Source organism: Notechis scutatus, chromosome 3, assembly GCF_049901735.1.
Source record: "Notechis scutatus isolate UNSWTSFEM ecotype Mainland chromosome 3, rNotScu1.2, whole genome shotgun sequence".
Classification (NCBI taxonomy): domain Eukaryota; kingdom Metazoa; phylum Chordata; class Lepidosauria; order Squamata; family Elapidae; genus Notechis; species Notechis scutatus.
In genome coordinates, this window is record NC_142011.1 from 50,514,538 (window position 1) to 50,528,300 (window position 13,763).

Consider the following 13,763-nt stretch of genomic DNA (forward strand, 5'->3'; position numbering starts at 1 on the left):
CTCTTTCCATTGTTGTTTGATCATCTTTGAACTGGTTCCTATCTGTCCTTGGTACTCTTTGGCATACCATTTTGAGCCTTCTCTTGAGTTCAGAGATCTTTTCCTTGTTTTTCCTTGGCTGTTTCCATCTTGTACAGTATATTTTTACAGACATTGAAATACTGCTTGTCTTTTTAAACAGCTCTCTGAAACCCGTTGTTCTTTTCTGAGATTTATGTCTTCTCTTCTTTGCAATTTCCAGTTTGTTCTGCATCTAGTTTGCTTTCTTATGTCCTTCATTCTTATCTCATTCCTCCTTAGTCACTTTAAGTGCTTTCCACAATTCCCCTGGTTCTCTATGTGAGATTCAGGACTTCAAAGTAATTCCTGATGTTCTTCTTGAAATTGGTGGGTATATGTTCAAGATCATAATGTGGAAATTGATTGTTTTGTTCTGTTTTAGCTTATCAAGGAAGATGAGCAGTTTGTGATCTGTTCCATAGTCCTTTTCACAACAGTTATTTATTTTCTCATTAATAGAAAAAACCTGTTAGTTTTTTAAATGTTTGTGGTATTTTTTATTTAATTAACCACCGAGAGTCATTGACAGAGATGTATGGCTATAGAAAATGAATGAATTAATGAGTGAATGAATTAATGAATTTTAGTAGTTTTAATGCTTTCTACTTGGCTCTTTAGAACAATGGCATATGCATGAATTCAGCTTGGCTTTTGTTTATTTAATTTAAGCATATTCTTGGAGTATTGTAACCATGGTTGGCTACAAAATATTTGCAAATGCTGCTTTTTTCAAAACTCCATCCTTTGCTATTGTTATAGTCCATAGTATATGTGCCTTTGATGATTGGTAGGTTCTGTGTCACCCCTTTACATTGAGTCATTTGGGAGAAGCAAGGTATGCATATATACAGACAGAGGGGGGAAGATATTTGTCATAGTTGGCAGACGTCTGAAACATTTTTATAATCGTTTTGTTAAAAACTTTATCTCATGCCTTAAAGCTAGTTCTTAAAGGAAATTTAATGTTTGCTTATTTCTGTTTTCAAATAAGTTTGGTGTTTTAATATTCTTAACAGAGTAGTTTGTGGCATTTTCTGTTTCTGACTTTTTTGATTGTATATTTCAATCAATCCACTTTAATCTTATTTTACAGATTATTATTATGGGGAAAGACGAGGAAAAGGGACTCTGTATGTTTGCCACTTTGAGTTACTTATAAAGTAATAAGGGTGGAATAAAAAGTCTGATGATTTGGGGCCAGTTTCTTTCTCCCAACCTGCTTACCGGGTTTTGTGGGGAATATAGCAGGAGGAAGTAGTATTGTATGTTCACCACCTTGAATTATTTACAAATGCAATAAAGATGGATATAAGTGAGTAAATAAATATAATTTCCACTCTCTGTCTTTATCTAAGCACAGGTGGACTTAGAATACTCTCTGGAACTGAAAAAAATTACATAGCAGGATACCATCTTGTAATTGTAGAATTGTGTAAGGTATAAACATGTACACAAGCTCTGTTGTTATTTATAGGTGCTGTTAGTTAGCAGTAGTCGTCATCCTGACAGATGGATTGTCCCTGGAGGAGGAATGGAGCCTGAAGAGGAGCCTAGTGTGGCTGCTGTGCGAGAAGTTTGTGAAGAGGTATGTTTTCAAATTCTGCTTGGATCCAAAATTGTCTATTCTTTCTATTCATTCCTTTCACATTCAAAATTGTCCAAATATTAATTGTATAGTACAGATAGTGATCAAGTTACAAGTTCATATAATAACTGGTCAAAAATTTACAATGGCACTTGAAAAAAGTGTCTTATGACCATTTTTCAGACTTATGACTGTTGCAGCATCCCCTTGGTCACGTGATCCAAATTCAGATATTTGGCATTGGTTCAAATTTATGATTGTTGCAGTGTCCTGGAGTCATGTGGTCACCTTTTGCAACCTTCTGAGAAGCAAAGTCAATAGGAAAGCCAGATTCATTTAACAACCATGTTCCTAAGTTAATCACTGCAGTGATTCACTTAATTGTAACAAGAAAGGTTGTAAAATGGGGAAAAACTCACTTAACAACAGCTTTGCTGGCTGGGAAATTCTGGGAGTTGAAGTTCACCAGGCTTAAAGTTGCCAAGGTTGGAGACCCCTGCCCTAATATTCTGCGTGCATAAGCACACCAAAACGTGCCTACCGTCCCTGTCCTATTGTTTCTTTTTTTCTTATTCGTATCCATTTCATGTATTTATAACCATGTTTATACTTATACCTGTTATCTAATAATTGTTTGACAAAATAAATAAATAAATAAAATAAAAATAAAATATATTGTTTTCATGACAATTGCCTATAGAAGAGGAGGAAAATCCATTTATCTTGAAAAATCACAAAATAATTTGCTTTGGTATACTTTTGTGATACTTTATAAATGTGATCCTCTTCAAATTTATCTTAACTTGTCTAGTCCTTTTAAGAAATAGGAATTGCCAGCAATTTTATATCCGAGGAGAATTAGACTGTAGGGCATGGGACCAGTTTCTTTAAAAAAAGTGCACCTCCCCTTTTATATCTACTCATCTCTTCTGGTCCAGCAGGATGGGCATGTTACACGTGCTTTACGCTAAAAAGAAAAGAAGACTAATATTGTTAGTAGACAGGCAGTTTAGTGAACTTATCTAGAAATTGCTTCTGCCATCACTGCCAGCATATTACTATAGGAATCTAGGATAATTTGCCACAGCCAGCTAACCACTGCTAGCTCGCCACTGCCAACTCACCTCTGCCAACTTGCTGCCAAGTTGCAGCAGAACAACTCCACATGGGCAACTCACCACAGGGACATCGCCACACATAGCCAGAGGCAAAGCCATTGGGCAAGGAAGCAGGTGGGCAGAGTACAGAGTGCATCAGGGTGGTTGGCAAGGAAGTGGCAGTGGCTGGGTTTTTTTCCATTTTCAAAGCCCCCACTACTGCTGCTGTGGGCATGGAGCCATTGACAATGCTGTCACTGCAATGGGCTTAGAGCTGCCTCCATGGCTACTGCGACACCAAGCCAGTGGCAGCATTGATGGTGGAGGCTCCATGCCTAGTGTGGTGGCAGCAACATCAGCAGCAGTTTCTGTGCCCTGGCATGGCAATGGCATCATTGACATCAGCAGTCTATGCCTGGCACGGGGGTAGCAACATCAGCAACAGAGGCTTTGCACCCTGCATGGTGGCAACAACATCAGCAGCTGCACCATACCTGACGCAGCATCAGCATCAGTGGTACCGCAGCAGGCTCAGAGCCGCTGCAGCACCATGCTCAGAACCTGGCACATCGACGGTATGGGTGAAAATGGGAAGCCCCTGGCCGCTGCCACCTATCTGCTGCTCATCCCGGCTGAATGACAGTACCAAACAACAATGTGCAGCCAAACTTTCGAGGATCTACCTGACCAGCTGGAACAGCTTGTGATCAGACGTGAAGGCAGGGGCCAGCAGAGGAGGCAAATTTCCACCGGGAGAGATCGTGAAACACGAGCTTCTAGCCTGTCAACTTTTGGTTTAACCCAGTTGTTGGGAGAATATTCTTCTCCCAGGAGAAGGCGATCTACCACTGTGGGAGATCTGGAATAATGTCAGGTTTCCAAGTGATGAAATCCATTTAAAAAGAAAAGAACAAATCCATCTTCCAAGACAATTTCTTTTATTTAGGAAAGCATCAAATTGGCAAAGTCCATGGAAATTCTGGATCTGACACACCCACAATGTTAAAAACAACTTCCAAAAGTCACATTCTCCAATAGAAGTAATTCAACATTGCTTGATGTCATAAATCTGCACTTCAAGGGGCCCAAGCACAGACAGCTCGTCCCACGGGAAGAAGAATCACCTATCCAAAACACTCTCTTTATCTCCATTCCTCCCCCTTTAGGAATGTGGCAAGCCCAAAACCCTTCCCCCCATGACTTCCACAGAGAAAGTAAGAAAAAGAATATATACTAAGCCTAACTAAAATGGCTACACATATGTCAATTTCAGGCTTGACAGATTGCTGCTACTGCAGTTCCCAGCCTCTTCTGCTTGGAGTCTGGAGGGAGGGGGGCCCTGTGAAAATGGGATGACCTCAGCCACTGTTGCCTTCCCACTGCTCTGCACTCTGCCCACCCACCCACCCGCTCACTTGCTTGCGCTCCCTGCTCTCTGTCCACCAGTGGCGAGATCTCCCTGCGGAGATTTGGCTGTTTGGAGTTGTCTTGCAATGACTTGGCAGTGGCGAGTTGACAGAGGCAACCTGGCTGCAGTGAATTGTCCCATCTGCACTATACAGCATCTGGCAAATGAAAGAGTTTTCATATACATTTTTGATGTCAGATATTGGAACCTGGCATATAAGATCATTCATTCATCCATCCACCCATTCATTCATCCATCCACCCATTCATTCATCCATCCATTCATTCGATTATAAGGCTGCCCATCTTTAAGGACACCTGGAGAAGCCTAGAACAACAGTAAAGCCCCCAAACCACTAAAACCATAATATAAGTGTTGGCAATCCCTATACTATTTCCAGAAATACATTTAGCAAAGAGAGGTGGTGGAGAAATCAAATTGAAGGCTCCCTGTTCTCCAAAATTGGAGGCGAGAACTACCTTTAGAGTTCACTGAATGTTTTAAGAAAGCTCATCAATTTTTGAGAATAGACAGTACAAAATTTGAAGAAAAAAAAAGAGCTCTGGATTGAAAAAAAAAAAAAACTGGGGAAGTGCACTACAAACCTCCACTTAAGAGACAAGACCTAATGATAGAGGATTCTCCCTATCCCAAATGATAATCCTAAACCTTATCCCTACCTAATAAGGGTGAGAGCAGGATGTAAGGGTGCACAGGAGTTTGAACATTTAAGGGTTATATCTTGGAATTTGGCTAAATGCCAGGTATACCTGTGAGAAACCTGTAATTCATGGTTTGAACTTGGATGAGAAAATAGACTGGGATATAATATAAAGATCTGAACAGATGAAAAGAGGAGTGTCCGTCTTTCAGAAAGGTGGTGGATTTCTGAAAGGCGAACACTCTTCTTTTCATTTGTTCAGATCTTTATAATATATGCCAGGTCTATTTTCTCATCCAAGTATTTCAGGTGTAGCCTTAAGATAGAGGGGGTTGGTAGGATGATATTGTTATTGTGACTTTGGAGATGTCCAGAAGCACTGCTTCACCAATAACTAAATATGAGGTGTTGTTTTGTGAGCTTGCACCTGAGAAATAAGCTAAGAGGTTGTAGATGATGTTACTTTACTGACCTCTGAAACACTACAGCTTCACCCTACCTGCTCAATCTTTTCAAAAGTTAGTACTAGATTTATTTAGATTTTCAGTTCAAGCAACATTTCAACTTAAACCCCTGGGGAGGGGGAGAAACAGCTTTTGAGTTCATGGCCACCATGAAAATTACTAGCTTGTTCAATGTGATCACAGTCCATATCCACACAGATATCTGCATATAAGAGCTGGGTTTTTTTTTTTGTCTCAGAGCAAATCATATTATAGGTTACCATATTGACAAAGAACACTTCTAAAGGTTCACAAACTTCCACCATGGTACAGTGTAAAAATCATACCATGGAATTATATATAATTCTTAAAAGTTTGTAAAATATATAATTTAAATTATAACTGATTTTTAAAATAATTTGAACTATGACTTATATTAAATGCCTTTTTCTTTTCTTTGAATATATCATAGGCTGGAGTGAAAGGGACATTAGGAAGATTAGTAGGAATTTTTGAGGTAAGTACAAATATCACCAGAATTGATAAAACATTTTTATATGTAATTAAAGTTTGGAAGCATGTAGAGCTTCTGTTACGGTAGGTTAGAAGATAAATTTTCTCTGATTTGCATCCTCTTCAAAATGTGGTACCACTTGTAAATGTAGGACAAAAATGCTTGAAGACATTTTATGGTTTAACTTACTAGTAGTATCTGAATCTCCTTGATTAAGAAATCAAGACATAATTGAGCATCGCTATTGATGAGACATATTCTAAGTATATTTTCAACTCAGTGCTAAGATTAACATTGTAGCTGTCGTGTTTCTTCAAATTAACTTAGTTTATTATCCTTTCAGAACCAAGACAGGAAACACAGAACATATGTTTACGTACTTATTGTCACAGAAGTATTGGAAGATTGGGAGGATTCTGTGAATATCGGTAAGCAAGCATATTAATTTGTGTCCTTGATTCTCTTTAGGAGGATAACAGTTGAATTCCCCTATTTAGATTAAGGTTTATAAAATGTGAGTTTAAAAAAAAAATCTTATTTGGAAGATTTCTTCTGTAGTTGTTACAAAGTGTATTATATTTTTGTTGCTTATATTTTCATAAAAAATAGCACATAAATATTCACATCTTGAAAATATGTATTTTTCAAAGCTTGATAGTACATAATCAGATCCTTTTTTCAGAATCAGTTATGCACTTCTAACCTAGAGTTAACGAAACACTCTTGCAGTATACTGAGCAATATGTATGAAATAGCTATTCTTGTTATCTTCCAGTTGTTATTTTTTATTTGACCTTAACCTTCTAAGTATTAGGATAAAAATAGGTTAAGACAAAAAATAGTCATATTAAGAATTCAGTCTCTTACAAATTGCCTCATGTTTCCAAAAGTCAGAGAAATGATAAAATAGTATCTAGTACATGTGCATTTTAAGATAACAATCTTACTATACAACATCCATGATTTGGGGGAATGGCTATTTCCTAATCTTAGATTTTCCATGTTTATATCCTTGAATAACAACTACACCATCTACAATTTGCAGAACTATAACAAGTTCTCAATGTGACTCAGGTTTTCATTTTCTGTTCTATTCCACACATCCTTTTAATCATATAGTAATTTAATTTTTTACGCTTGAAAAAAATTTATTAGAAAATAAACCCTGGTTTTTTTTTTTACTTAACTGAAAACTTGTTAACTAAATTATTTCCTTCTCAGCTACTAATTATAGTAAATTACTTCAATGTATGTACAATAAACTTAACAGGTGATACAATAACACTCAGTTTTTCCTGTAATTGATTTTTGAGGAGATTGATTAGATAGGTTGGTTGTGCCAAAGTCTTCTTTGAACGTATGTTATGTCCTATATCCTTAATCTCATTTAGAATGAAGTTCATAAATGTTTAAGAATTTAGGGGTGCTTAGTATCCTGAAGATATTTTGCTCTATACAGAAGTATACCTTTATTGTGAAAAATTGAATAGGATTTTTTTTTTTGCATTTTGAAAAGAAAAACCTACTTAATGAGTTCATTATTTAGTAATAATAATCGATATACAGTTTGCTGTATACGGTTTGCTGTTGTGAAACAATTACCTAGGGAGAGGGTTGTAAATACTTTACTTGTTGTAATATAACCTTCCTCCCTCTTTCTTTATCTGCAGGAAGGAAAAGGGAATGGTTTAAGATAGATGATGCCATAAAAGTTCTGCAGTATCACAAACCTGTACAGGCTTCATACTTTGAAACCTTAAGGCAAGGCTGTTTGGCTAATAATGGCACTCCTGTTGTGACCACATCATTCTCGAAGGAGAGCACACTATCCGACATCAGATGACTGAAGACGGCCCTTTCAGAAAAGTTTGAAACATAGACTGAAACTTGGATTTCCTTTCTTCCCCTCTTCTCGCCGCTTTCACATGTGTTCTTTGGTAAACAAGACATGTGCAGCAGCCTTTGGCAGAGCAGATGTTTGAGTGTTGCATTATAGTGCAAAGTGGGTGGTTTGGGGTTTTTTGTTTTTGCTTTTTCTTGGATATGTATTTTGTAATACACATTTTGTGCATGAAGTGTCCCTTCCCTATTAACAATTTTGACAATGTGAACAGCAAGGCTATTAGTTTCATCTATGCCTTGTCTTCTGAAATGTTCTTGTATATATTATTCCAACCATAGCCAAATCTCTTATCTTTTCAGTAAAGAAGGCTACAAATGTGAGATCAATTCTTTATGTCTTAGATTTTGTACTGTAAGGTACTGTTGAGGTCTGTGTGGTGGCTACTTGCTCCACATCAGCAGGTAACATTTTTTAGAGGGAGAAATCTAACACTGATTTTGCAAGATTTTTTTTTTTAAAAAAACACAAGCTGCTTCTTTAAAGAGGGCTTCATAAACTTGCCTGCCTTGTTCTTTGAAAAAAATTCTTTACGATAGTGCTAGTGGCTGGGCCAATTTCATTCCCTGCATCCTATTCCCTGACCCAAACTTAATACAATGAGACTTGAAGGAGACTTGCAAAGCATCCCTGGTGCTCAATTCTTTCTATAGTTTCAACCAGTATGTCATGTAACAATGGACAGAATCACAAAGGATTGGTCACCATTCAAAAGCATATGGGTTCAGAAGCCTAATAAATTACAAAGTCAGTAAATAGGAATCAGGGATTTGAAATAAGTTAAAACATGTGAACTGGAACAAGAAGCACTAATGCTTTTAATAGTGTAAAATGATTTTATCTTCCTGTTGCATAATGCTGGTGTCTTTTTATGGTCCATATGCCTTACATCTTACTGAACTGGATATTGTAATTTGTGCTAAAGCATTGGATTGTACTTTGAGTGTCACCTCATGGTGGGACAGTCACTTTATGTCCCTGAAAAGAATTCCCAGGGAAAAATTCAAGTGTCCAGTCTACTTTGTCTGTAATATTGTATCATGGAGCACACTCAAAATTGTAGACTTATTGCAGCAAAGGTACAGCTAGTTCCCAAGTAGAATTGTTTATAGGAGGATCTGTGTCATTTAATAGGATAGTTAACCTGGTGCATTGGCACACATCACATTTTTGTTTCTGTTGATGTTTCATACTGTCTTGATTTGCCAATAGTGTTGTCTTGTTTTTGGAAAGGGCTGTGGGAGGGGGTGGATCTGGGTAGATTTGGGGAGGGGCATTAGTTCATCCCTGGCTTGAGACAGGACTTAGTTGCTATATTTGGTGACTACTTCTTTGTCACAGTATAGCCAAGATGTGAAATTAAACCTGCAGTACTCCAATTTAGTAGATAATTCTCCCTTCCCCTTAACATGCTTAAAATACATTTAAAATATTCTGAAATAGTCATGCAGCCCGATGAAAAGTAAATTAGTATAGTTTCTTCAATGGATAGTTGCTATAGAACCAATAATATTTCTTATTTTTTAATTCCCTACTTTCTGTTAATAGGATAGCATTCCTTAATATGGCATCACTGAAACAAAAAGTACATGCTGAAAGGTGCAGTTGAAAAAAGTGGCTTAAACTTGATCTTGAACAAATGAAAAATTATGTTATGCCACTTTATTGCCCTTCATCTTAACAAATAATAAAATTTAGCTGAGTGAGCTTGATTAATGTCTTGAAGCGTACAATACAATAATAATTTATTTTACTAAGTATATATGTGACACTATCCAGGATAGAAAATCATTGCCTTTAACTAAAGGTTTTAGGACAGAGAACTGTTTGAAAGAGAACTGAGACTCTTGATGGAGTGACTGCAGTTTTAATATCTATAGCATGCACACTTTTTTAAAACTCTAAAATGTTTTTATAGGGCTGTTAAACTGAAACTTTAGAATAGAATATTGTTGATGATATTCTAATAGTGATTTCTTGTTTGTTTGGGTCAGGAAAAATAAATTGTGCCAAGAAAGTAGTTTAATGTGGGATGAATTGATGACTGTTTATACAACTGCACTGAGTTGCTGATGTTTGCCTTCTGAACTGGAAATGGAAGATGCGTCTCTTGGGGTATAAACTGTCTGCATTATTATTGGTAAACTTCCTCCTGTTTACTGAAACTATTACACCTCCTTTTAGTGCACTATATACATAGCTTTCCCAGCATCTCAGGGTACTCTGTAGTAAACAAGCCAAGAAACTGTAGTAATACAATGAAAATGCATTATATCAACTCACTTTTTCACATTTCTAATTACACTGGAAGTTCCCAAACTGCCAGAACATACTTCAAGAAAGTGAATTTTCAAATACAGTTCATTCTAAGTAGGCAGCTTGGTCACCATACTGGACTTTAAACATCTTAATCCTTCAATGATTGCTGGATTTGTCCATTAAAATGCAGATTGTTTTGGTCTTTATTAATAAAACTCTTAACTTTACATACTGAAATTAAGAATTGCTGGCAGTGACAATAAAATCATGTGAACAGTCATTCTTTCCCTATAAAATGGTTTAGTAATTATGTTTGGCCATCAGATATTCAGGAGATTAGGTATTGTCTCCCAAAAAAATCTATTACTTAGCCATGAGTTTTATTTTTATATGTACATTTCTGGTCCTTCACAGTTTCAGAAGAGGTTCAACATTTGCAAGAATTTCTTGAACTTGCACACTTTTTGATTTAGACATTTGCTAAAACAGTGCAAGCAGTATTCTGGATTTGTAATTATATACTGACCAATAGTTAGCTATAAGTTTAAATGAGATACCAATACTCTCATTAGATGAATACTAGATGGGCTTTTGCGTTGTGTCCTAAATATCAGCCCTTAATAAGGTGGTGCACTAGTGTAGACATCATTTGGAAAAGGAACTCTGGAGCATAAATGTAGCATCTATCTGCAACTTTTAAAAGCAGTTGCATTTTCTCGTGGGATCACATGGCTGCCCTCCACAGCTACCAGGATCCTGGGGAAAGATGGGGCTACTTTAAAGAGCTGCAGACTGTTCCTATGTGCTCTGAAGCATTCTTTAAAGAGTCAAATCTAAAGCATTGTATAGCCTTACTTGCTAAATCAGGTGACGGTGCAACTTAAAATTTGTGACAGTTAATTGGAACATAATATTTAGGGAAGCATAGTTAATTGGAAACAGTAGCATTGTGAGTGAAAATGCACAACTTCTATTACAATTTCCAGTATGGGTTTTCTTTATTAGGAAGACAAAGGTTCAGACTCTGCAGTCATCATATCTAATATCCCATGCCCTAAAATACATTAGTAATTACCTAATACATTCTTCTCTGTTTTGATGTCTGTTTAGATTAGAAAGTGTATGGGATGTAGTGCTAGAATATGCAGGAGTATTTTAATATGAATTATCCTTTGAGTTTTAACCTTGAATCAGTTAGAATGTCTGAAAATGGAGTGGTGGATAAACTTTGAAGAGTTTAGCCTAAAAGTATTGCAATGATTTTAATAGCAGTTTTTCTTCCATTCAAAATATTATATTTGTTAACAGTATTCTTATTTTGTTCCTCACTCTCCAGCTGCCTCCTTTTTTTCAGTAAGCTTGTTTTTAAATCTGCCAATAAAAAATAAAGTGCCGTATTATCCTAGCTAGTGCTTATGTAGGAATATGCAATTAGATATGTTAGCTATCTAATTTGCATTTGTGAAATTGTTCAGTTTATTTTGGAGGCACTTGAATTTACATGATTCCCATATGCCAATATTTCTTTTTCTCTACCCCTCTATGTTTTGTTGATATGATAGGTAGCAACAGTATGCTGTGAAATGGATAAATGGATGGATCTCTTTTCTTCCCCATTCAGGTTTGTGCTAGATTCTTAGACATTAGCTCAGATGATGGGGAGGGAGACCTTCCATGCCTGCTTCTTTTGTGTAGCTTGCTCCCTCTGAGTATACAACTAAGAAGTATTGAAGAAAAGTGGTCTGGGGTATATGCCTATATTTAGAAGAAAATGGAGGAAGTGTTCAGAGAGAAAATTGGACTTAAAATCCAATTTTAAGAAGGGAGGGTCATTCTTACAATTGAAATTAATATTTTGAACCTCTTGAAGTTCATACTTGCAAGCTTAAAACTATAAGCCCAGCAATTACATGCAATTGCTCGTGAACAGTGAATTTCAAATTAGAGCATGTGTTAGTAAAAACTCTGGGAGTGTTTATGTGGTGGTGATTCTTGATTTGCTTGCTTCCTAATGTTAAAAGTACAATTGCTCCTGAATAGAGATAATATCAAACATTGTGCATATTTCTTAATGCTTGCTTGATTTTGTTTGTCATTATAGCTGTCCCCAGGTAGTGGGTATTGTTTTGGAAAGGGTGGGGAATTGAGAGTCAATAGTGCTGTGGGACTATTTTGCACTGGAGGAGGGGTATGTATGTATACTTCGAACCCTGTAATAAAGAAGCTGCTTTTGAGTACATTTTGCCACCTCTTGTGATAACAGATTTTATTAGAAGCTATTTGCAATGTGATTGCTTGGCATGAATGTTGAGTTCTTGTAAATGATGAAATTTAGCATTTCACACAAACATTTGAAAAGTATGTTAATGGTTATTTGAAATCATCTCCAATTTCACAATCTCTTAGAAAAGCAGTTAGCCACTGGGCATGTATCTGAAGTATCTGATACGACTTAGGAACATTATCATCAAAATAGTTTCTCCATATCAAAATTCTGGAGACATTAGTTTCTACTTTTTTCTTATCTATGTCTGAATGTAGCTATTACAAAGGCTACTTTTCAGCTGAAATACTGTATTACTGATCACATTTATAACTTTGAGGTAGTCCTGTTTCTGAAAATGCCTAGGATTGATGAAAGAAGATTGATTTCACAATCTTACAATTTTTATTTACTGTCTTGAATTGCCTTCTGTCTTGATTAAGATATACAGTAGCAATTTCAGAAATTGTCCCCAAGATGACACCCTCACACACACCCCCTCATCCCGATTCTTTCTAAGCACTAGGGCATCCTAGTGATACAAAATCAAGAAGACATGTTTGAAAGGCAATTACTTAAACTTACTTAAAAATACTGGATTACATATTCCAATGGTATGGCTCAGTTTTTATAGGGCGTGTCAAATTTTTCAACTTTCAATTTCCAAACATTAGGGAAGCTCAAAAGTTGTAACATGCCTTGGGGATTGTGAAGATATTTTGGTTACTTTAATATAATTTAGATGTGCTTGATAAGTAATTACATAAAGATCATAATTTTTTAACATTTTGTTTGTTTTTCAACTTTCAATTTCCAAACAGTAGGGAAGCTCAAAAGTTGTAACATGCCTTGGGGATTGTGAAGATATTTTGGTTATTTTAATATAATTTAGATGTGCTTGATAAGTAATTACATAAAGATCATAATTTTTTTAACATTTTGTTTGTTTCAATAATGCAGTCTCATACACATTTACATAAAATGTAAATAATATAGTTACTGTTATCAACATGTCGCTGATGTCTGCTCATGCTGAAAACGTCAAAAACACATCCTATTGTTACATCCTAAATACATCTATGTATTTCTTCTCTCTTTCCTCAATTTAATGAAAAGGAAATATGAATGGAGGCATCTTTATAAATACATACAATTGAAATTATTTCAGATAAAGCAGGATTTATAATGGAACCTAAACTGATCTTGGAACATTTTATCCTAGAAGCTTGGCACATTCGATTGGTTACTCTTAGACCTGAGTGCAGTACTAAATTGAATGTCCAAAAATTACACTTCTGCAAAGAATAGAATTATTTGGATGTATTTCTCAAAATTTCTAAATTATGGACCATGGATTTCATTACTGCTATCAGTACTTTGTTGAAAAAATATTCAAAATTGGGTATAGCAAACAGGTGAACTCATAGAATAGAACACTAGAAATTTCTGGCATCATCTCCCAGAATCATTCTGGTTCTTCACACCAGAATGGTGTGCTTGTTCCAGTTTCCTCCTGTAGGATGTGCTTTACCTAACATCTTTCTCCTATCTAGTACGTCCATAATCTGTAGCT

The 13,763-nt window shown here is 36.1% G+C and overlaps 1 protein-coding gene across 1 annotated transcript in view; it reads left to right on the forward strand.

The window, feature by feature from the left end:
* Positions 1 to 9,688, forward strand: part of NUDT3 (nudix hydrolase 3) — a 28,032-nt gene extending 18,344 nt beyond the window's left edge. Inside the window, exons 2-5 of the mRNA XM_026680384.2 lie at positions 1,535 to 1,645; positions 5,727 to 5,771; positions 6,112 to 6,196; positions 7,439 to 9,688. Coding sequence (XP_026536169.1) covers positions 1,535 to 1,645; positions 5,727 to 5,771; positions 6,112 to 6,196; positions 7,439 to 7,611 — 414 coding nt within the window. The 3' untranslated portion in view covers positions 7,612 to 9,688. The remainder of the gene's footprint in view (positions 1 to 1,534; positions 1,646 to 5,726; positions 5,772 to 6,111; positions 6,197 to 7,438) is intronic.
* Positions 9,689 to 13,763: the final 4,075 nt, after the last annotated feature.